This window comes from Sugiyamaella lignohabitans, chromosome B (genome assembly GCF_001640025.1).
Source record: "Sugiyamaella lignohabitans strain CBS 10342 chromosome B, complete sequence".
NCBI lineage: Eukaryota > Fungi > Ascomycota > Dipodascomycetes > Dipodascales > Trichomonascaceae > Sugiyamaella > Sugiyamaella lignohabitans.
In genome coordinates this window covers 2,732,258-2,756,900 of record NC_031674.1, presented here as the reverse complement: position 1 = coordinate 2,756,900, position 24,643 = coordinate 2,732,258, and the positions used below count along the sequence as shown (strand labels likewise).

Here is a 24,643-nt window from a genome sequence, read left to right as displayed (position 1 = left end):
CTGTGATACTAACTGAATAGTTCATTTCTTAGAGACTGGTAGAGTATTACCGTCGTTTAGTATTCCTGGTTCTCGTATTTCAGACCTGGATGTGCTGCCTAATACAGCTTCTGCGGCGGCGGGCTCTATCATTCCTCCACCAACCGTGCCAGTACCGGTTGTAGCACCACAGTATGACCAAAATTCGAATGGAGGTAATCAGTCACAGAATTATGGCAGAAATTATCCACCAACCCAGGCACCTGTACCACAGCATGTACCAGCTCATTTGCCAATGCCGGTGCCCATGGCTGCTGCACCTATCATGTCACCAGCACCGTCTCTGCCACCTCCTGTATATGCTCAACCCATGCCACAACCCTTCATGGATCCAGCAATTATCAGTTTAACTGGTCCTCCCTCGGTAGGTCATGCGATACCAGTTTCTTCTGGTCAGAGTACGACATCGTCAACAAAACCACTTGTTTATGACGACGATAGTTCTGATGAAAGTTCTGTGGATGAAGTACCATATTCAGCTAACAGAAACTTTACACCCCCTGTAAAGGCCAAAAAGGGTCAAAAGAAGGGTAGAGAGGATAGACAGAATCAAACTAGTTCTAAATCTTCGAGAAATGGGAATAGCAGAAAGAACAAATTTGTTAATTACTCAAACTCGGCTGCTGAATCAGATGGTTGGGCTACTGAGAACGCTACTAATATCAAAGATACCGAGTTTGATTTCCAGGCTAACTTGGATCTGTTTGATAAGGCATCAGTCTTCAATGAAATCCGGGAAAATGATAGCATTGACCCGGGTCACCGTTTAGTTGCTTTCAACAAACGTGCTCCACAGGTGACCAAGCCACATCATCAAGAGAAATACGGAAATTTGGAAATGGTGATCCAAAGTGATACCAATTGGATAGAGAATGAAAACAATGACGATGATGACGACGATGACAGTAATAATAGAGGACGTGTTGCCGCAAATGGTAAGGGGAATGTTAAGGGAAGTGGTAATGCATCTAGTAGCGGGGTGAGTCCTGGGTTCCCATCATCTATACCTCGCCACATTCAAAGAGGTATGTCCAACATGTCTATATCCGACACCCCATCTAGCTCGTCTATTCAACAGCTACGGAAAGCATCAACATCGGCTGCCCCGAATAGAAAGTCGTTTATTGCTGCCAACACTCTCAAACAATGCCCATGCGCTTCTCCAGTACAAATGGTCCAGCTCGAGCGGATTTGCTCAGAAACTTTTGGCATTTCTCATCAGGTTATGAACGAGAATGCTGGTAGAGGCATTGCGCAGCTAGCTATCAAAGCCCTGGGAGGGGTGTCGAGATTTAACTTTAAGAACCACAACTCGCGACCGTTGATTGTCATACTAGCTGGTTGTAATGAATCCGGAGCTAGAGCATTAGTAGCTGGTCGACATTTGGCCAATCGACAAGTACAAGTTGTGGCGGCCGTTCCTACTGGTTCCTCAACATCGAAATCGCTAGACGAAGACCCAACCGCCAGCATAATGGCTGCATCAATCAAAGCATTTGAGTCTACAGGTGGTAAAGTTGTCAGTCGTCTCGACCAACTCACCCCGTTAATCAATAGTTTTGAGTCACCCGTTGAGCTTATTATTGACGGGTTACAAGGCTATCAATCCAGCTTTGAAGACATGTGGGAAGAAGAGGCTGTGACTACTGCGCTTTCTCTTATAGAGTGGGCAAACCGACACAAGGCGTCTGTCATGTCTCTCGACATTCCATCCGGCCTCGACTCATCCACTGGATTGCCCACTAACGACAGCCAATTTATCAAGTCTAAATGGGTCATTTCACATGGTTTCCCACTAACTGGCACACTAAATGCTAACCTGGCGGAAATTGTATCTCCCGAAGAGTGGACTTGTTATATCGTCGATGTGGGCTTCCCCAAGGCTGCACTACGAGCTGCTGGAATGCGTCGTTTTGAGAAGCTTTGGTTCGGCTCTGAGTGGTCTGTAGAACTGACACTTATCGACAATTAATTTATGTATATCTCTCTCTGGCCACCTATACATCAGCCGGTGATGGGTCGTGCCTCCGAGGGGCTGGGGCTCCGCACCAGACCCTGGTTGCTTCTGCTCCGCAAGAGATTACTGGAACCGCGGACAAAAACGACTTGAGCGTAGCGAGAGGAGCAGTGGGGTCTGGGGCGCAGCCCCAGCCGCCGGAGGCAGGTGGCCACTCCTCGTCTTTTGGCCAGTTTCACCAATCCGGAGTTCGCAGGAATGCCGGAGTCGCTGCTATATATTGACTCTGGTATGGTCAGCGATGGCGGAAATCGCAAAGTATCTAACTTTGGCCCACGGTTTTGGCCGGAGAACTGGGCCCGATGCACCTGTCGGACTGTCCGCAGTGATTCCCTTTAGTGACATCTACGAGATGTGTGGCTGCATATGCGCCGTTCATGTATGGTCCCTGTCGATCAGTGAAATACCGGCGTGTTTGAATCTAGGGCAAGTATACAACCGGTTGAATTAGATGATGCTATATAGAATGCCGAGATGCTGTGAGTTAGTGAGCTGTGTACTTTGCGTGTTTCTTGGCCAGTAATTCATGGTTGAATGGGCAAGATTCCGGTAAATGGTTTCTGAGTTAGTGTGAAACAGGTGAACGAATTAGATTCACCCATCCAACTCCTCGGACTGCTCTTTGTTTCACGCATCTTGACAGGTTCCACTGTACGGGGCCAAATGAAACATTCCTGAGCGTGGGGGTAATGAGATTTAAACCAGCCGCGTGGATGTGCACGGTTAAAGTGAAAGCCGCTTGCTTGTGGGCAATTTTTCATGCAATGTCGCAATTTGGAGGCGGGACCCCCAAGCTTTTATGTATTAAGTATCGAACCACTAAGGTGCATGTAGTCAGTCACATATGCTATGACTCGGATCGCGTTTGCACGATATACGGGCGTCATTAGTTTCAGACCGTGTACGGTAACTGTCACCATGTTATTAATATTTTATTTAACAAGGATTGAGTATATATAAAGACGATGTTCCCCAATAATTAGAATTTTATAAATTTTTAATTAATCATACGAACATTACATAAACTTTGTCTTGAAACAGTAACATACAATGGTCAATGTCACTGCCATTATCGGCTTCGTTAACTGTGTTATCAACACGACAAATAGTTATAACTATTCCCTAGTCAGCCATTCTAGTCTGACCATACTACCAAGTGAAAGTCGCTTTCTAGATCATCAAGTTAAAGATCAGGCCTTACAGCAGTGTGTCGATCGATACTATTGGTTTGTACCTATAATATTGAGCAGTAGTGCATACGAAGATGAAGACACCAGGAATAGTTTTTCTATTAATGAGATTGACATACAACAAGTGGCAAGTATCGTTGACGGTAGCAGCTTCGAAGACAGGTACCCAGAACGTACTCCACCTGAGACTAGCGCGACTAATGGTACCTTTTCTGATATCATCAATGTAGTTGCACCACCACCCAAGGGAGGAAACAGTAACGGACAATGTAGTAATGGACACTTTGGCGCATTCCCTAGTGTCGAGAAAGATTGTGTATCTAGTGACTACATAGTACAGAACCTCAATCAGTGTTACACTTATGCGTCAAACTATAATGCAATATATTGGTATAATCTATCTTGCAACACAATCACAATAACATACTGGCCGCATCACGATTGTACTGGAGGCAACAATAAAGAAACAACTTTGGGATCAAAGACAGACTCATCATGTTTCGTGCAAACAGTGTATTCATGGCGTGGGCAGTAATGATAGCATCGTGGCTGACTCATACTTAGTTAACTTAGGATCACAGCTATAATTAGTATCAAACAACAGAGTGCGTGGAATACGTGATACATGAACTAAGTTGGCAAAGACTAGCATTCGTTAGGTAGAGTCGAAGTAGCAATTATAAGATGTATAGCTTCTAAAACAGTGTCAAATAGGAGTTGGTAAAACCTAATACGTTGTAAAATACTAAATTGAAATGCTTAGCCAATGTATTTCAACTCATACAATTTTCATTGTAGCGAGTCAACACCAAACATAAAGTTTGAGAAAGAAATGACGCTCAAACAAGTATGCCCTCCGGAATACCAGAGGGCGCAATGTGCGTTCAAAGTTTTGATGATTCACAAAATTCTGCAATTCACATTACATATCGCGTTTCGCTGCGTTCTTCATCGATGCGAGAACCAAGAGATCCGTTGTTGAAAGTTTTGAATTTTAATATTCTTCACTCAGACAACAAATTATTAGGTTTTGATTGTTGGCCGAACATTTAACTGTCCAGCCAAAGCAAGATAAAATTTAAATTCACAGGTGTTGGATGAAAGAAAGTCTTGCGACTTTACTCGTTAATGATCCTTCCGCAGGTTCACCTACGGAAACCTTGCTACGACTTTTACTTCCTCTAAATGACCAAGTTTGACCAGCTTCTCGGCGTCTGGTAGTGGTTGCCCACTTCCTGACGCCAATCCGGAGGCCTCACTAAGCCATTCAATCGGTAGTAGCGACGGGCGGTGTGTACAAAGGGCATACTTGCAATTTCCAAATCAACCCAAACCGAGTGATATCTTTAACGCTCCCACTAAGCATTCTGCTCTACTCTTAACTAAGCTACAGACGGCTTATACCTTTCCTATATCCCTAAACCATCTCATCTCTAGTTCACACAATGACCAACTTTGCTCAGTCACTACACCCAACCAAATCTACTGCCTCTCAGGTAGCAAAGAAAGGCATCAAGAAGATCTCAGATGCCGTTGTTGTTTTGTTCTGTGGGAATGCAATTAACGATAAGAACCTCGAGGAATACACCAATCTGGTGAGATAAACACAGATTTCAATTCTGCCGTAGACCTGAAACAGAATTCAGAGTGCCATTGTGCTTGTTATTTATTATAGATTCAATACATATTATTTATCTCCCTTTCTATTACATATGCCAACGATATTGCCTTTTAATGTATTTGAGTTCGAGTGTTAGCAATACTAATATTCTTGGTGATTCAGAGACTGAAACTAAATACTCTACTGGGTACACAGTAGTGTAGCTAGCTCCTTCGAACGGCCCGATATCCCCGATGTTAACGGGCATAGTATATACTAGAACAGGCAACTTTTAAACGGGAACATCCTTACCCTTATCTGTGCATTTGTTATCAGTAACGTAGGGAGCTGCAAAAGATAATACTCGACTCAAGGCAGAAAAAACCGTCCTAAATTTTTGAGGTTGTAGCAGTTCCGTACCATATCGATATATTCGGTCTAATACATTTATAATCGGTATTTGTGGCCGAGATCATATTGTACAGTAAGAAGACTTTAAACATGATAGCCGGTTGTTTAAGCGGGTAAGTAGAATGTACAACTGTAAATGCTATTTATACCTTGATCTGCAGCAACAGGAGGACGACATGGGATCCGCTGTCGGTGCAAACGGCGCCACTTCCCGTTTCAGCAATTATCGGTGTGGCCAATTGCCTCGCCAGAACCATATGTTAGCATAGATGGGTCACACCAGTTGTGAGTTTCTGGAGCCAAACTTTGAAGTATCTCAACATACAAGGTACTATAGGGTTCTTGTTTATTACTTTTGTAGTAATCTAAGTTTCAAGGCTCAATAAATAGCCAATCTTGAAAATGGTTTACCTAACGGATCACAACTTATTGGGTCCCTCTATATAGAAATAATGTCCACCAAAGCTGGAAGTCCTACCCGAACCCATAAAAGCTTGGTGGAGTTCCTACACTTCACATTAGAAAAGGGGCTGGCTCACGAAAACCGCAAAAAAATCACCCATTGCAAAAAGACTCAGGACGAACGCGACATACGAATACCAGACGGTCTACGACACACTCGTCTGTATTCTGAATAGAGAAGTGTTCGCTGCAGCATATAACTGATATAGTCGTTACAAATTTGTTGGTAACGGGCTAGTGACTAACACCTTTGATAGCGGTTCAAGATACGGACCGACATTTGACATTCAGGTCAAGGTTGACGGGTTGTTAGATTTTCGCTACTCCCAATTTACTGTTACTAATAGTTACGTGTTGTCTCTGAGTATCTCTGATAGATTGATTGTTGACTAGACTATAGGCAGGAATTCCCTTTGAAAGTAGCTTTGCTCTTGATATCTGTGCCCAGTTCTAGAGGAAACCTAATAGTGACTTTGAATATCGGCTGAATCTGTTATTGATTGTTGACTGTTGATTCGTTGCTATTAGAAATACCAGCTTTCATTTGGTAACTCTTTTTACTCTCAGTTTTGCATTAACGAGGACACATACACTTAGAGCTTGCTGATTAGTTATCTTCTTCAGGATGGGCGCATGTTGCAGTGTTTGTTCATCGGAAAACGAGGGATCGTATGCTCCGTTGTTGGCAGAAAACGAAAGAGAAGCTGTGTCCAATCTGCTTCGTTATCTAGATAATCGGGGAGAGGTCAATCTATTTTCAGATGGTCCGCTAAAAGCCCTGACGACTCTTGTTTATTCAGACAACTTAGATTTGCAACGGTCGGCAGCGCTAGCTTTTGCTGAGATCACTGAGAAATATATCCGTCCAGTATCACGAGAGGCCCTTGAACCAATCCTTCTTCTACTTCAATCATCAGATGTAGAGATTCAAAGAGCAGCTGGTGCTGCGTTGGGAAATCTGGCTGTTAATAATGAAAACAAGCGTTTAGTGGTAGAAATGGGTGGACTTGAGCCTCTTATTCGCCAAATGATGTCTCCAAATGTTGAAGTTCAGTGCAATGCTGTTGGCTGTATGACAAACTTGGCTACTCATGAAGATAATAAGGCTAAAATAGCCCGTTCTGGTGCCCTCATGCCATTGACAAAACTAGCGAAATCAAAAGACATTAGAGTACAAAGAAACGCTACCGGAGCTTTGTTGAACATGACGCATTCAGATGAGAACCGACAAGAATTGGTAAATGCAGGTGCAATCCCTGTGCTGGTGTCACTATTATCATCAAAGGACGCTGACGTCCAATATTATTGTACTACAGCATTGAGTAATATTGCTGTCGACCTCGAGAACCGTCGTAAGCTTTCTCAAACTGAACCAAGGTTGGTAAATCATCTCGTCAGCTTAATGGGATCTTCTTCCCCACGTGTACAATGCCAGGCTGCTTTGGCACTACGGAACTTAGCATCTGATGTAAACTATCAACTGGAAATCACCCGTGCTGACGGACTACCACATCTTCTCAATCTGTTACAATCGAGCCATACACCACTAATACTTGCTGCAGTTGCATGTATCCGCAACATTTCTATCCATCCTTTAAATGAATCTTCTATCGTCGAAGCTGGTTTCTTGAAGCCTTTGGTTGAGCTGCTCGGCAAAACAGATAATGAGGAGATTCAATGCCACACTATCTCCACCTTACGTAATCTAGCTGCCTCCTCTGAGAGAACTAAGCTGGAAATTGTTGAGGCAGGTGCTGTTCAGAAGTGTTTACAGCTTCTACCCAATGCTGCACCTTCAGTTCAAAGTGAAATAACTGCTGCTTTGGCAGTCCTGGCTCTTGGAGATGAGCTAAAGGGTGGGATGCTATCCATGGGTATTATTGAGGTTCTCCTTCCTCTCACTGCCATTGACAATATCGAGGTCCAGGGTAACAGTGCTGCTGCTCTTGGTAATCTGTCATCGAAGGTAGGAAACTATGACCCATTTATTAAATGCTGGACTGAGCCTGCGGGAGGTGTCAAGGCTTTTCTTGAATCATTCCTCACAAGTCAAGAACCTACTTTTGAGCATATTGCAGTTTGGATGATCCTCCAACTACTTGAGGCTGAAGACAAGCGACTCACAAGGCTCTTTGTGGAGTCACCAGAGATTCTCAAGCTTGTAGAATCACTGGCTCAACGGGAAGTTGTTGATAGCGCAGGCAACCCGCTAAATGCTAATAACAGGGGTAATAACCCTGAAGATCAGACATATGCCAGTCAAATGGCAGTTCCAGCTCTCGCAAAGCGCGTGATCTCCCTTCTTAAATAATCCCCGCCACTTAAACACTGTTTTCTTACAGAGCAGTTCTTTTTTGTTTTCCATATTTATATTATATTTCACTAATATGACCGTAGTTGATTTGTTTAAACATCCGAATTTGGACTAAGTCGAGCCACCGGCTCTACAATATATATATGTATATAGGAGTGCCAACTTAAGTCAAATTGCTAAGACGTAGATTTGATTGAATTCTCTGCAATCCTGTGTGCCTCGTATTATCCCATGCCATGACCTACAGTGTGGTCGGGTTTCTTCTAAGCAGTTGGCCAATCTATATGAAGATCTTATTGAACTCAATCCGCAGTGTAAATTCAAACATCTGAATCTGGAGTAATCTCGGCCAACTCTGATATGTGCTTCTAGCGAGGGAATTAAACGGGGTCCGAATAACTTGGCACTTCTAATATGCAGTCCCATCTGATTGTAGCGAATTGGAAAGTCAGTCAGGGTGGATGCTGCATATGCAATTAGACTACTTAGGATATTTTTTTTACAGCCGTTAGGGTTACCATCCTTAAAAGGAAAGTAAGCCCTTTTTATCAGATCGATGTGCGGCGCCTGTGAGCCCATACGGATGGGAACGGATGTGTGTCAGACGGTTTTGACCTAACGTGCGAGGTTAGCATCTTCTTATTATATTTTTTTCTCTTCTGCAAATATAGAAATCTACATCTCATCTGGTAGTGTCTAAAGCAGTGAAGAAACGCTTTTTAGGATTTGGCCAAGGTCCACTGTGGTTTGTGGCTTGTTATTGATAGTGAAAGCGAGCGGCGATTCTTTGGAAAAACGTGATCCTATCACTAAGCAGACATTGGACCCACCGTCTTGGTTTAAGTCCGGACTACTGGAATAAAACACTGTGCTAGGTCAATAAAAAGGAAGACTTGAGTAGAAGCAGAAAATAGATTTTCACTACTGGAAGATAGCTACGGTGTACCAATGGGTGGTAAATCTACAGTCACTCTCTCTATAGAGGGAATGACTTGTGGAGCATGTGTAGCATCGATTACATCGTCACTAGAGGGAATGAACGGCATTGAGTCGGCATCTGTTTCATTGATTACTGAACGGGCTGTGGTTATTTTCGATAAACTTGTTACTGATGATAAGAGTATTAAGGAGAAGATCGAAGATTGTGGGTTTGATGCCAAGATCTTGGATGTTGAAGAAGACAGTGAAGATAGCCACAATACTGACTTTAGTCCCAACGGTGAGTCAAGCCAGGCTCTTCTAAATTCTAGCGACAACTCTGAGTCTTTAGGTAGGGAGCGGGGGGCTTTAACCCCTACGGTGGCTGCTACGGAGCATGTCAAGCTAAAAGTGTTTGGTATGACTTGTTCAGCATGTAGCTCATCCATCGAGAATGCTTTGTCGCAGGTTAATGGAGTCAAATCGGCTACGGTTTCTCTGACTACTGAAGAAGCTAGGATAGCTTATGATCCCAATATTGTCCTGGGTCCTAGAGTCCTTATTTCTGCTATAGAGGATATTGGGTTTGACGCTATTCTCGCTCAGTCTGCCGACAATACATCGCAGATTCAAGCATTAGCAAGAGTCAAGGAAATAAAACAGTACTTCCGACATACTATTATATGCGTTTGTCTGTCTATACCAGTTGTCATCATCACCAAGCTTGTACCCAACACGCTACCTTTTTTAGCATTTTTAAAGACCCCTGTTACGCCACACCTTGCATTATACTGGGATGATTTGATCAACTTCATCCTCACTTTCTACATTCAATTTGGAATCGGTAAAAAGTTTTATAAACATGCTTATAAAGCTATGAAGAACGGGGCTCCTAATATGGATGTGCTTGTAGCCATGTCGACGACTTGCTCATATGTGTTTTCATTAATCTCCTGTATCTATGCATTAGTCACGAGAAGTGACAAACATCCTGCTACTCTGTGGGAAACATCAGCAATGATTTTCACTTTCGTTGTGTTTGGTAAATATCTCGAAAGTCGTGCAAAGGGCCAAACTTCAGTTGCTCTATCAAGACTGATTTCTTTAGTTCCTTCGTCTGCTGTTATTTATGAAGAGCCTGAACAATATTACAAGTCACTGAAACAGATGGAAGGAACGCCCACTGTCTTACTTAGAGAGAAGCATATCTCTACGGATCTCTTACAGCCTGGGGATGTGGTAATTATCAAACCGGGAGAAATGGTTCCAGCAGACGGAATTGTTTTAACAGGAAGCTCATACATTTCGGAAGCACTAATCACTGGAGAGTCATACCCAGTGTTGAAAGGTGTTGGAAATCCAGTTATTGGAGGAAGCGTCAATGGCCGTGGCAAACTGGAGTGCAAGGTCACTAGAGCAGGTCAAAACACCAAGCTGTCTCAGATTGTGAGACTAGTTCAAGATGCCCAAATCAACAAGGCACCAGTTCAGAGATATGCTGATTGGGCTGCTGGATACTTTGTACCTACAGTATTGATACTCGCATTAAGCACTTTTGCTGTATGGATGATTATTGCTCATTTGTTTGAGTCTATCCGCCCAGCAGTCTTCAACAGTGAAGAAGGCCCATTCATGGTTTGTCTGAGATTATGCATTTCTGTGATTGTTATTGCATGCCCTTGTGCTCTGGGTTTAGCTACCCCGACTGCTGTAATGGTCGCTACGGGTGTAGGTGCTGAGCATGGTATTCTCATCAAGGGTGGCAGCGCTTTGGAAGTAGGCAACAAGATTGACACAGTTCTTTTCGACAAGACTGGAACACTCACTTATGGTAGAATGTCTGTCAGCTCGTGCCAGATAGTGGGTGAGACCCTTTCCGAGCATCTATTTTGGTTAATTGTTGGATCTGCTGAACAAGGAAGTGAGCACCCGATTGCTAAGTCATTGTTATATCATGCCAAAAGGGTATGTGGCTTGGATGAAGATGTTAGTTTTAACAGCATCGTTGAAGATTTCACTGCTTTTGTCGGAGAAGGTGTGCGAGCAACGGTTAAACTCAATTCTGACGTCTCACATGATGTTATTATCGGCAGTGCTGCTATGCTTTCCCGGTTGAATATCGAGGGTGTTCCCGGCATTCACAGTGACAAGAATCAGCCGTCAGATGATCTTGTGATTGATGAGATCTGCGACACTCTAGCTTTGGTGGCAATTGATGGCCAATATGCCGGTCTTGTGCAGCTGAGCGACCCCATCAAACCTGAGGCAGCTGAGGCAGTCAGTGCTCTTAAAGCCCTTGGTTTCGAGGTTGGCATGGTCAGCGGTGATAACTCACAAGTAGCTGCTAAGGTTGGCGAAGCTGTAGGCATCTCTCCCTCGCTAATATTTTCTGGTGTTTCACCTGCTGGTAAAATTGAGATTATTCGACGACTTCAAGGTGACCTAATTGAAGGTGACGAATTTGAGGCTGATCCCAATACCGAATCGTACAAGCTTCTGTCTGCGTCTTCATCTCGTAGATATATCGCTATGGTTGGAGATGGAATAAATGACTCTCCCGCTTTAGCGTCGGCTTCTCTCGGTATTGCCATGGTGGGTGCTACAGATGTGGCGATTGAGGCTGCTGATGTTGTGCTTTTAAGAGAAAATGCTTTGCTGGATATCGCAGCTGCGTTTGATTTAAGCCGAAGAGCTTATAGTCGGATCAAATTCAACTTGGTGGCCGCCCTTATTTATAACGTCGTTATGATTCCGTTCGCTATGGGTATATTCCTTCCATTTGGGATGATGATTAGCCCAATGATGGCTAGTGCTGCTATGGCAATGAGTAGCGTCAGTGTACTTTTATCCTCCTTGCTGTTACAAACATGGCGACCACCTAAATGGATTTCTAATGGGTCACAGGAAGTCGTCTATGGACAAATGCAGGAAATGGGTATTGAGACCGGGGATGCCCAATCACATCGTTCCTGGTTTAGTCGACTATTCCACAAGTCCTCTAAGACCTCTAGAGAGTATTCAGCTCTCAGAGATATGTAATGATTTATGATGATATTATATGTATAATTTGATAGATAATAATAATAATAATAATAATGTAGTCTAGCTGTTATGATTATGATAAGGTGAGTTGTATTTTCTATTGCCGTCCCTACATGACCAGCTTCAGACCCGCCCCTGAACATTAAACATGCATGCCTCTGGATACGGAATAAGATATACACCCTAACCCACATGTAAACAAGTAATTTCCCGAACTTAGACTCGAAAGCAGGGTCTGTGCCTTAGGATAAGCTTTAAGATTTATTCATACAGGTTAAGACATAGACAGTTATTAATCATAATAGTCTACTACAACCTTTGAAGAGTTGGCCCAGTTAAGAGATTTACATGCTTGTCTAACGGACACCTTCATCCGTACTAGCCAAATCTCGACCATCTGCATTTCCTCGGCATGATATGAAAGAATCAGATATAAACGACAAACACGTTCAAGGTAAGATGAATGGAGAAAAAGAGGACAACCTTGTCAGGGAGAATACTGAAGATTCAACTTTTGTTAGTGGACTCGCCCCTTCTCTCATTCCTATGTTACCTTCACCGTCGCCTTCTCCAACGGATTCAAACTTTGTTTCGCATTTGGGTCCCGCTGAAAAGAAAGAAACCCCATTAGCAGAAGAATCCCGCAAATCCGTCACCTCTTCTTCTCTGTCCCAAACGCCAGCAGATGATATTAACTCGAGGCTAAAAGCGGAAGGGCATAGCTCCTCAATGTCAGAATTTGGCACCCCCGGTGGCCACGTTGCGGATCAGATCAGACTAAGAATCAAAAAAGTAATAGGTACCACAGCACAGTCAAAGTCAGCTTTTTGTACCGTGGGGCCATTAATTACGTACACTGCTGGAGCTGGATCTGTTCTTGCTCGGCTGGACACGAGCAACGGTTCTGTCGTCTCTCAACGATTCTTTTGCACGTCAACTAAGGTAGTGCAAATGATTCAAGCAGCTGCCAATAGTCCTACCAGTTTAAGTTGGTCAACCTGGCGCACAATGTTTGACGCCTCCTCTATTCCTGCTCTCTATAATGGTGGTGTTTTACCAAGGGATTCATATGGTTACTTAATTGTTGGGGCTGAAAACCCTAATCGACCAGGAACGGTCTTGACTCCAATTCTTCCCTCCGGACAAAACAACGACGATACTTTGTCAGTACTTGGTGGAAACTCACCTGCTGCTGGCGATTATCCACACTCACCAGGATCACGGAGTGTGCCTTCAGCAAAAGATAAAATGAAAACTACTAGCTCAGTAGCCTTGTCTTCTGATGGTAAACTACTAGCAGTAGGTGAGGTTGGACATCAACCTCGTATATTCATATATTCGACGGCTCCCGATTCCAGCTCATTACCGCTTGCAATTCTAAATGAACACAGATTTGGAATCAAGTCCCTTGCCTTCAGTCCTTGTAATAAGTATCTTGCATCTTTGGGAACTACGAATGATGGCTTCTTACATATTTGGTCGTTAGCACTAAAAGAAGGCTCAATTCGCCTGCATGCGACAAATAGGTGTATTTCAGTCATCAACGATATGAAATGGATGGGCCCCTCATCCTATGTTGTAACTGTAGGTGTTCGTCATGTTCGGTTGTGGTCGGTCGATGGCCAGAACTCCACAGCGCCTATCAACAAGAAACAGCAAATAGACCCTAAAGCTGGCGTCTTATCGGGTAGAAATGTGGTGCTTGGTGACTTTTCGCAGGCTACCTTTACAACAGTAGTCGCTATTAGCGATAACATGGCGATAGTGGCTACGGATGTGGGAGACGTGGCAACTCTAGAATGCAATAATGATGACAAGCCTGTTTTTAAATCCCGAATGGGTTTAGGCTTCGAGATCTCGGCTGTAGATGTAGATATATTCGATCACATTGTCTGGGTTGCTTGTGCAAATGGAACTATTAGGTAAGTTTGTCAATTGAAGGCAGGTGAATGTAATATCTAACTTTTGTAGGGGGTTGAAATTGAAAGAGATCCTCGCATCTGGACCCATATCACCAGCTATTCTAACTGGAATAAAAGGGCCCAGAAAGAGTAATAATCCATTGGGAATTTATGGCTTTGGATTACTAGAGTCAAATAAATTGGTCGTGCTTCGTGGTAATCGAGAAATTTCACTGCTGACTTTTGCGGAGGAAGGCCATTCAATATTATCGAATAATACTATTCTTTCATCACATTCCAAAGAGTTATATGGAATTAGGGCACTTCCAAGGGGTCGTGGCGAATTTTTAACCTGGTCCGCTGATGGAATAATACGATTTTGGAACAAAAATGGGGAATGTGTTTCTGAGAACCAACTTGATGAATGCTCTTCAGAAGATTCCGTCAGCTTAACAATAGCATGTACTGACGATGAGATGAATGTTTTGGTCGTTGGAGACACTATGGGTATGGTTAGGTTTATAGATTTAAATACTAACCGTACTCTCTCGTCTTTTCAAGCCCATGGGTCTCGAGTGGTGGATCTTGACTATAGAAAGCTTAAAGACGGAAGAAAAATTTTTGTTAGTTCTAGCCGAGACCGTACCATTCAGGTGTTTTTGGGCTCCGCTGAAGACTGTACCCTTTGGACTCTTCACCAAACACTTGAGGCCCATAAAGGAAATATTATAGCAACACGACTTACACCTGACGGTAGTAGAATAGTCTCATGTGCTGCTGATAGAACAGTAAACATTCATAAAATGGTGCTTGATCCTGAAAACAATCAGGTGGTCGGATTTATTAGTGAGCGCATAATTTCACTGAAGTCCACACCCCTCGATATGTGCCTAGATTGTCGATCTGATAAACTAATTATCTCGAGCGACAAGCAATGCTGGGTCTATAGGGTTTCAGCGGGTGATTTGGTATGCTCATACAAAACAGGTGATAATGGATATTATGGAATAAGTGCTAGTGGTGGCAACGTTGATGCTGTTAATCTTGGAACGATCAGTTTAGGCTTTCTGAGTGATAAAATATATCTGGCCGGTATGGGAAGTGATAAAAGTGTACGACTCTACGAACATCCAACAGGCACCGTCATTGGCTCAGGTTGGGGACACTCTGAAGGGATATCTGGTCTTACGTGGGTATATACAGGGGATGGGGCTACCATGCTAGCTAGTAGTGGGAATGATGGTACAATATTTTTATGGGATATCACCGTTGATGCCCATACAAGCTCAACAACATCATTACCTACTCCTGGGTCGCCAAATAGAGTATCTCCGACTCGGAAAATTCTCTCTAAAGCTGAATTATCCAAGTTTATACCTAACCACCAGATAATGAGAGCGACCAAGAGCCCTTCACCAGGCAGAAAATCCATTGTTTCATCTTTATCTGCACGAAATCCTAGTCCAATAAGCAACCAGTCATCAGGCTCATCAACTGCTATCCTACCAGCTAAAACACCAACAAAGACACTATCAGCCTCAAGGATGACAGGATCTTCGGTAACCCAAAACTTGTCCAATACAACTAGTGATTCAAATTCGGCTGGCTCTCCAATAAGATCAGGTGCCAGATATGGGAACTCTTTCCCTCCAACGAAACAGAATGTATTTCCTCCAATAAAACAGCGAGAAGCAATTGGCAGCAGACTCAGACAGAGCATGGTACCTAGAGTATCAACCAATCTGGGTCCTGGCCGGCGAACACTGTCGTCTTCCAAGTCTGTTCCCATGCTTGCTCCGAAGAAGGAGAAACCTTCGATTCCTATAGAGAAGTCTGCTGTACCAGATGAATCTATTCAAGATTTAAGGAAGACTTTATCTTCTTTTCGGAGTAGGTATACACGAGATGTTATCAATTATGAAAAACAGAACAAGTCACAGTTACGGCTTTTATGCCAAGAATTGAAAGACACTCTAACATTGATTGATCCGTCATCTGACAGAAGCACGACAGGTTCTGGCCCAAATAAAGCACTACCAAGGAGCCGCTCGTCTACCATGTCTCTCTCGACATCAGTATCTTCTTCCTCGTTGGCGTCTATCAAGGATAATACTTTGCCAGATATGCAAGAAATTTTACAGCAGTTTGGTGATCGATTAATATCACTCGTAGATAGCAAATTGGGGAATGTTCCAAATCCTTCAAATAGTAACTCTTTGGACCCTGATTTTTTTCAGCTTGCTGATTCTCTGAAGAGAACAGAAATATCCACGACCGCTTCCGAACATAATAATGTATGATATGATAATGCAAGAACTTATAAATAACTATATTACGGTATTTACATGACAAATTGACCACTCAACCCCTGTGTTGAATTTTTATAGGCTTTGAATTGGCCAACCTTTCATCTGAAGAATCTGAGCGAACAAATGGGTCTAACTTTTTAGAAGGAGCCGAATTTAGATCAGGCTTATTTTGGACTATCTCTGTCTCGTGGTGCGACGTAGGGTCTTGAATAAGTTTAGGCTCAAAATTTCCAGACTTCAATGGAACCTCTTTCCACCGGGCGTCTGCTTGTTCAATTAGTCCCTTGAGTTGTGCCTGCCTAACTCTATCAGCATATAGCTCGGCCAAAGTTGGTGGATGCGGTCTTGTGTGTCTCAGCCATTGAATCCATTGGGCTAAATTGTTAGTTACGTGCGTCTAGATAAAAACTACCACCCAACCATCTTAATACATACGAGGTGCTTTATAGTCAACGTAATTCAAATTTGGTATCCTATATTCAACAATTCGTCTCATCCTATATGGATCATTATAATTTTTAAACTCCCAAAAGGTATTACCATCTAAGTCGTACCCAATGAAAAATTTATTGCGAAAAGGAACATTTTTAGCTGATCTCCATCTGTGATATGCTTGTTTCCAAGGCGAAACTTTTCCTTTCAAGAATTCGGACATGTCTGGTTGGATAGGCCTATGTTAGATCTCAGAGCTTCACATTAAACATTAAATAAACCGTTGTACGGCTGTAAAATATGACTACCGAGATAGGATCCGAAAAATCTCAGTATAGTAAGGATGAAAATAGGACTGCTACTTTTACTTAGATTCATATCATTATTAATAACAAAGCCGGTGCCGATATTCATTTTCGGGTTGTGAACGTGAGTTTGAATTTCAACCTGCAGGGACGGACCCTGCATCTGAAAAGAGGGAAGTCAGGGATGTCAGGTGTGCATTAGTTTAAAAATGTATTATTTATCCCCGATGACTGAAGTATTTAGAGCTCTCAAAGTTTCATTCAAGAGTGGTTTTTCCTTAATCTTCCTTGTGACGGTATTTTTCTTACGCTGGGTATTTGGGGCTCCCATATCAATTGTATAACAAAATAAAAATTTTATTCAACCATTATAATCAAGTATAAATAATTAAATAATACAATAAAATAATAATAAATAATAGAGGACACAGAACGGTAGCTTTAGTGTGAACAAGTTCCTTCGTATATAATCCTCTCTACAGTAGACGGTATCTACCCGCACCGTTGTCATGGAATTGTTTATAGTTTGGAGCATCCCAACGACTTGGTTCATGGTGAGAAGGCTCGAAAACTCTTTTAAGGGTCGACCAAACCTTGGACGGCTTATTGGAAAACTCGCCCAAATGTGTCATATGGATGTTGTTGTTGAAATGAGCCATGTTTAAGAAGGAAAAGATTTTTCAAGGAAATTCTCGATAGTTCAAGCAGTACTAAGTTTGTTGTGGTTGTTTTATTGATAAAGGGGAAAAATAATTTATCAAACAGAAAGATACCATCATTTATATATACTTTGAGATTGCTCTGAGTTTTGGCTAGAACGGAGTACCCCGGAAAAACTGTTGCTGGATCGGCAACGGAGCACCCTGGAAAATCAGTGCATGCTGGGGAACATGGCAGTGCAGTTCCCCGGAAAAATCGGCAGTCTGGTATTGGTCGCAGTCCGACTTCTACAATTATATAATCAAAAGTTCTATGGAAATCCTCATCATGTATAGCAGAACTGCAAACGGTGGACCGAACGGAGAGATTTTGTAAAATGGTCCCGTGAACAGCAGAGATTGTCAACCTGCTGTCGGAATCCGGGAATAAAAGTGGTTTCAATTTGTAATTTGTATCAAAGACGGCTGTCCCGTTTACAGCTTACTCTCATGTCAAGTTGACTACTGACACTTGTACTCCATTTCGACTTGAGCTTACTTAAATACTGTCAATTGAGAAATAAAAATCTCACTAACGAGCTATTTAACAAACCAAAGCTTGAGAAGACGAAACTATTACCGACCGTTGTTTAACCCCAGGAAAACACTAGGTCTATCCACCAGACTAGTCGGAATAACACGGCGATAACTCTAAATTGTCGGGATCATTCGGAGATCACGTTCTGTCAAGCTAAGGTACGCTCGGAGAAGCTCAACCGTTTTGAGGCGGAGTCGGCCAAGAGCAGAGCGACAGCGGGGGCGATCGGCAAGTATATATACAAGGAGGGGTAGGAATTAGAACGCAACGCGGAGAGTGGGGAAGTGGGGTGCCTGAGAAATGAATATATTAAACTCCACACAAGGGTACGATAACAAACCGACGATAAGTTACGATAAATTCACGTCAAGATATTACACGTATTTCAATTACCGACAGTGGCGTTAAATTGCGCAATTGTGACTGCCACGGTAAGTCAGGTCGAGTTTCTTGTGTGCACGAAAAACACCCAAATGACCCCATCTGATAGCTGCAAGCTTCAGTGAGTCAGCGAACAACCACCTAGAAGTTTAGTTGGCCTTATCACATCATCTCACATAGCAGATTGCAGCTAGTGTGCGACATGCGATTATTTATCCTTGGTCTACAGCAAAAGCTAGCGACTCGGTCGGTCGGACTCTCGCCTCTCAATAAAAGCTCTAGCTCGGACTAACGTATTTTGACCGCTGCATGGTTTTCGTATTTCCGTTCTTATTTGGATGGGCGGAAATTGGGCTCAAAGAATTAGCAATTCGGGGGAGGGGACGAAGAAACGTGCGGCGATAGTCGGGTAAAATGATAGTCCTAAAACAGGGTCAATATTAACTGCTTATCGATATTTATATATATATGTAGGGTTTGCTGTTGACAATCTCACTATCCTGACGTTGTATATACTACTTACAATTGTTAGTGAAATTATATCAATTGATATTTGTAAGTTGAAGCTTGGGTAGTGATGGAGTTGAATACAATAATCAGAGGAAATTGGCGATTTATAGACTTTTTTTGAGGGTGGTATTACTTAATGGTGTTGAGTATGGTGCATTGTTGAGGATGTTTCGCAGATAAAGAAAAATCGGTGAAACCTATTCAATTGGCTGACTAGTCAACTACTTAGCTACAGATACCCAAGATTAAAATGTTTCAAATGAAATGGTGCTGGTACCAAAGGATGTTGTGAAATCAAATGACCGAGATTGAAGGAATGGGTGCTGTTGATGTACATAACAATGAAGCTGTTTGTTGGGTTGATTTTACACCAAACTGATTTAGTTTTAAAGCGTTGAATGGTACTGACAGATTGGATTGAATAGTACAGTCTGTAATCAACGTTCAAACAGATTTACATTTGGTAGGTTAATAGCAGTCCGATTGTGTTACTAAGGCACAGTCTTTATTGGCTTGACAAGATATGCCTTCCCAGTAGCTTGTCTGCTATGTCAGGGATGCTGGCTGCCAGTATGACACTCACTGCGTGTTTTCGGTGTGCCCATTCTCTTTGCTCCCGATACCTCACTCCCTTCCTCCCAACATCAGATTTGCGTCTGACTGACGCGATTGTGAGGGTCAAGGGTTATCGTCCATAGTAACCTGCAGGCCTCGATCTTCCTTGCCCACAATCCCCGACAGACCGTCGGTTTCGGCTACTTACCCAGTGCTCGGCAACATTAAAAACTCCCAGTACAACTACCGCATATGATCGGTCTCGCAATACTGAAATGCATCCGGGGTATTTAAACCACGATAACTGCTGTCATTGCTTTTGTACAAATCATTCATATTTTCGTCTCGTATTCTGATTATTCATACTCCTCCTTGACCCTTTAAAAAGCAAATAGCATTTTCATTATACTAACCTCCTTTCCTTTTTAGCTCAGATAAACTAAAGAAAACAAAAATGGTCAAAGCTGTTGTTGCTGGCGCTTCCGGTGGCATTGGACAACCTCTATCCCTTCTTCTTAAATTGTCTCCTTATGTTGACGAGTTAGCTCTTTACGATGTTGTGAACTCACCTGGTGTCGCTACTGATCTTTCTCACATCTCTACTGCTGGTCCTGTTAAGGGATTTCTTCCCAAGGATGATGGTCTCAAGGGTGCTTTAACTGGAGCTGACATTGTAGTCATTCCTGCCGGTATCCCTCGTAAGCCTGGTATGACCAGAGATGACCTTTTCAAAATTAACGCTGGCATTGTGCGTGACATCATTGAGGGTGTCGCCAAGTACGCTCCTAAGGCTTTTGTCCTTATTATCTCCAACCCTGTCAACTCGACCGTTCCCATTGCTGCCGAAGTGTTGAAGAAGCATAATGTTTTCGATCCCAGAAAGGTTTTGGGTGTCACTACTTTGGACTCTGTCCGTGCTCAAACCTTCACTGCTGAAGTTAATTCTGACAGTTCCAATAAGAACCCCAGCAAATTGAACATTCCTGTTGTTGGAGGTCACTCTGGTGACACCATTGTTCCTCTCCTCTCCAAGGCTAGTCCTGCTGTAAATGTTCCAGCTGCTGACGTTGAGAAGCTCATTAAACGTATTCAGTTTGGAGGTGACGAAGTTGTCCAAGCCAAGGATGGTGCCGGTTCTGCTACCCTGTCCATGGCCTATGCTGGTTTCAGATTTGCTGAGGCTGTTTTGAGAGGTGCTAAAGGCGAATCCAATGTTGTGGAACCCTCGTTTGTTTATCTTGATGGAAAGGCTATTGCTGGTGCTGATAAGGTCAAGGAGGCTGTTGGTGTTGATTTCTTTGCTGTTCCTATTGAATTCGGCCCTTCAGGAGCAACTAAGGTCGTTGACGTTCTTAGTGGAATCTCCGACTCTGAAAAGAAACTCCTTTCTGTTGCCGTTGAAGGTTTGTCGGGCAATATCAGCAAGGGAGTTGATTTCATTGTCAACAGTGCTTCAAAGTAAGTAACAGGGATAATAGATCATCACACCTAGCCGAACCATTCTTCTTTGTTTCACAGGTTATCAAAACTTTTTCTCAAATTTTCATGTCTTGACAATTTTTTCATCTATTTGTTTCTTTTCAGGTGCTCTTAATCCATTCCGTAACAGATATTTCAAGCAATAATAGGAATAACTAACGCTCCAGATTGTAAATCGGTCATCTGTGATAGATTATATATTAGTTTTTTTAAGATATGAGATAACGACTTGTTTTGTAATGTGTGAAAGTGGGTTAAATCACTGACTGGGGTAGTACCCTAGTCAGTCCGATGTATCTGCTCAAAGATTATTATTATTCTCGCCTAATGTACAGGCGGTTCTGCGAGCTTATGAACAGACCACGCAGGTATAATAAATCTCCCTGCATAAGCTACCTGATCACTTCTATACTAGGTAATCAAAAAGCAATTATAGCATAGAGAAAATATTAGTTAACTTAGTACAGACTATTTGATTGAGTTACAACATATATAAACTAATCTAGACTAAATTATATCAATTCTTAAGTTAATAAAGCATAGAAATTTTCGATTTTTTTTTGTTTTGAGATGGTGTAGAGGAGAGCAGTCTCATTACCAAATATTTATACATGTATGCTTTATAACAAAATGATTCGCTATAACAAAATGATAAGAACCTCTTTAGCTTGATACTTCAGTGGTAAATGTATATACTATTTTTCTATACAAGTGGGATGCTTTATTAATCCTGTCCTGTTCTAGTTGTACCCACATTATATACACATGTACCAACGGGTACACACCCAGACATCTCCTTTTGGTCTACTTGAAAGTGCCAAATCTAACAAGTCTAAATATAGTAAATTATATAAACATTCTTTTAGGTTTATGTGATATTCTGGTGATATTAGAATTAGCAATTCCCTTATAATTTCAACGCTCGCATTCAAAAATTATTATATTTTGGAACACTTCGGTCAACTGCAGTTCGTTTCCATTTTCATTTCATATAACGAGTACGTGCAGGTTAGGGTGTGTGTTAATCTCTGAGTTCACTGTCTCGCAGGTCAATCGGAAAATTATACCACGACCTCCATTCCAGCTAGGGCGTTTAGATTCTCTTTTGGCCTTCTAGTCACTCGTTCCGGTATATATTACCGCGAGACACCGGTGTGTCCTGTTTGTTTGGGTTCGATTGAGGTGTATACTAAGTAAAATACCATTTCTAAGTGATACACGTTGATATTCAGGTCTGGTTCAACTATGCATAGAACGGGAAGACTACCGAGTAAATTGTCAATAGAAACAAAACTCGGTGATGATGATTATGCTGCCCCTAGTAACTCCGGCAATTCTGAGAGCAGCAATTCAAATAGTGCATCTGTGACTAGTGACAATGCAATCACCAGCAATAGCGGCACCACGAACAAACCTAGCGGGCCGACCGTATTTGTTCAATCTAATAGTTCGTCAACTCATATTATATTGAACGAGCCATCGTTTTTGGGTCGTATGTCTCAATCAGATTATGATAGTGGAAGAAGCGGAAGTTCTAGCGCAAGTGGTAGTGGTACTGGGAGCGGTACTGCCAATGACAGTGATAGCGAAAATTATCCTCCATTAAGCGGAGTCCCTCAAGAGAGAGATATTCATAGACCATCCGCGTTGGCTCCTTTGGTACGACCTGCTCTTCTGAGATTTCACTCATCTCCTGCATCTTCTACATTAAGCCCTACAAGACACCAGTTCCGTCTTCCGAACCAAATGCCCAGAGAAATCAAGGAAACACTGAATGCCAGTTACAGAGAGGACGAGACGGGATCTTCTATCAATCAATACACCGTGAATGAAGTAATCGGAAATGGGTCTTTTGGATCCGTAAGACTAGCGATTGACAAAAACACAAACACCCGTTATGCGATCAAGGAATATTCTAAGCAAAGACTGAAAAAGTTGAATCGAACTGAACTTATGCAATTGAGGAGAAAGGGCATGAGAGGGAGGCCCCCTCCAAGAACCGCAACCCCACAACAACCTTCTTCTTCGTCCGATAGTTTTGACCCTTCCAACCCCATCAACCTGATTCGTCACGAGGTAGCCATCATGAAGAAACTCGATCATTTAAATATTGTCAATCTAGTGGAGGTTCTCGATGACCCACATGGGGATTTGCTCTACATCATACTGGAATACTGCGAGAAAGGTGTCATAATGCCAGTTAATAAGGAAGAGCATCCAAGTGGCCATTATTCTGAGGAACAATGCCGATTATACTTTAGAGATATGATCCTTGGGGTTGAGTATTTGCACTCACAGGGCATCATCCATCGAGATATTAAGGCTGACAATGTCCTTGTCAGTGAAGATGATGTTGTGAAAATTGTTGATTTTGGTGTTTCAGAAATGTTTGAGAAAGGGAATGACGTTATTAAAAAGACTGCCGGCAGTCCTGCTTATATGGCACCAGAACTTATCTATCTCAATGGAGTAGGGGAACCCTCACAAGTTAACAGAATCATATATGGGCGAGCTGCTGATATATGGTCTATGGGGGTTCTATTGTATTACATGCGGTTTGGATTTTTACCGTTTCAGGCCGATACGGTTACAGACCTATACTACGAAATTCTTACGACTAGCCCTAGATTTGATGATGATGATGAATGCGATGAATTTTTGAAAGACTTATTGTTACGGCTTCTCGAAAAAGACCCTCTACAAAGAATAAAGATGGATCAGATTAGAGATCATCCTTGGGTTACATGCCAAGGACAAGATCTCTTGTTATCAACTGAGGAGAACACAGCTGACTGCATCACCCCAGTGACGGAAGAAGATTTGCTGAGTGCATTTGAACTAATTGAAGGTGTAATGGACCTCGACCAAGCAACTGCAAAGCTAAGAAAACTTCACGGATGGAGAGGGTCATTAAATGGATCAATTTCTAGAGAATCATCGAAATCGCCTGTGTCAATGTTATCGGAGGGCAGCGATTCTGGCACTCATTCAATGTTCAAGCTGACAAGAGCATTGAATGAAATTCTCGCAAAAGATCGGGCTACTGGAAACTGCCCCGTAACGTACGTTTCCCGTTCCAGTGGGACATCACCTCTTTTGGATCCCTATAATATGGCTACCTCACCAACGAAAGTTGAATTGACCCCTTCAAGTGCCCCTTTTGGAAATCGCGAGTCCAATGATTATTTCAACCATCAGCAACAGCCTATACCTAAAATTATTACAACAACTTCTGATTCTAGCATACCAACCCGAAAAGTAGAAAGTGATGATTGTCAAGAACAGGCTCCTGATACCCAGCCAGACTATAATAACGGTGATCCAGTTAATACGGATTTCCTGCCGTTAACCGAAAACTTGGTTGTTGAGTCTAGTAACGAGTCTACCAAGAAAGAGAACATCGAGACTACAACCGAGCAGAATAGTGCGCAAATGCAAAGGCGCCCTAGTAGGAGCAGAACAAGACAGTTCTTGGGACTGGAAATGACATCGATTCGGTCTCGCAGTCTTGACACTGATGATAGACTGTAATATTTATGCAT

At 42.5% G+C, this 24,643-nt stretch overlaps 8 protein-coding genes across 8 annotated transcripts; 7 read left to right on the top strand and 1 right to left on the bottom strand.

Moving 5' to 3' along the window:
• Positions 1-274: 274 nt before the first annotated feature.
• Positions 275-2,011, top strand: EDC3 (Edc3p; the record flags this gene model as incomplete). Its single annotated transcript, XM_018879884.1, has 1 exon — positions 275-2,011. The coding sequence occupies one exon, from the start codon at positions 275-277 to the stop codon at positions 2,009-2,011; it is 1,737 nt and encodes a 578-aa protein (XP_018737758.1).
• A 4,333-nt stretch (positions 2,012-6,344) lies between these two features.
• Positions 6,345-8,030, top strand: VAC8 (protein anchor VAC8; the record flags this gene model as incomplete). The annotated part of the gene is made up of 1 exon (XM_018879883.1): positions 6,345-8,030. The coding sequence occupies one exon, from the start codon at positions 6,345-6,347 to the stop codon at positions 8,028-8,030; it is 1,686 nt and encodes a 561-aa protein (XP_018737757.1).
• Positions 8,031-8,981: 951 nt separating this feature from the next.
• On the top strand, positions 8,982-11,990 carry CCC2 (Cu(2+)-transporting P-type ATPase CCC2; the record flags this gene model as incomplete). Its single annotated transcript, XM_018879882.1, has 1 exon — positions 8,982-11,990. One exon carries the CDS (start codon positions 8,982-8,984, stop codon positions 11,988-11,990), a length of 3,009 nt encoding a protein of 1,002 aa, XP_018737756.1.
• A 420-nt stretch (positions 11,991-12,410) lies between these two features.
• AWJ20_2904 (uncharacterized protein) lies at positions 12,411-13,919 on the top strand (the record flags this gene model as incomplete). The annotated part of the gene is made up of 1 exon (XM_018879881.1): positions 12,411-13,919. The coding sequence occupies one exon, from the start codon at positions 12,411-12,413 to the stop codon at positions 13,917-13,919; it is 1,509 nt and encodes a 502-aa protein (XP_018737755.1).
• A 778-nt stretch (positions 13,920-14,697) lies between these two features.
• Positions 14,698-16,194, top strand: AWJ20_2903 (uncharacterized protein; the record flags this gene model as incomplete). Its single annotated transcript, XM_018879880.1, has 1 exon — positions 14,698-16,194. The coding sequence occupies one exon, from the start codon at positions 14,698-14,700 to the stop codon at positions 16,192-16,194; it is 1,497 nt and encodes a 498-aa protein (XP_018737754.1).
• A 3,882-nt stretch (positions 16,195-20,076) lies between these two features.
• On the top strand, positions 20,077-21,084 carry MDH1 (malate dehydrogenase MDH1; the record flags this gene model as incomplete). The annotated part of the gene is made up of 1 exon (XM_018879878.1): positions 20,077-21,084. The coding sequence occupies one exon, from the start codon at positions 20,077-20,079 to the stop codon at positions 21,082-21,084; it is 1,008 nt and encodes a 335-aa protein (XP_018737752.1).
• Positions 20,214-20,459, bottom strand: AWJ20_2902 (uncharacterized protein; the record flags this gene model as incomplete). Its single annotated transcript, XM_018879879.1, has 1 exon — positions 20,214-20,459. One exon carries the CDS (start codon positions 20,457-20,459, stop codon positions 20,214-20,216), a length of 246 nt encoding a protein of 81 aa, XP_018737753.1.
• A 1,262-nt stretch (positions 21,085-22,346) lies between the features above and the next one.
• Positions 22,347-24,632, top strand: TOS3 (serine/threonine protein kinase TOS3; the record flags this gene model as incomplete). Its single annotated transcript, XM_018879877.1, has 1 exon — positions 22,347-24,632. The coding sequence occupies one exon, from the start codon at positions 22,347-22,349 to the stop codon at positions 24,630-24,632; it is 2,286 nt and encodes a 761-aa protein (XP_018737751.1).
• Positions 24,633-24,643: the final 11 nt, after the last annotated feature.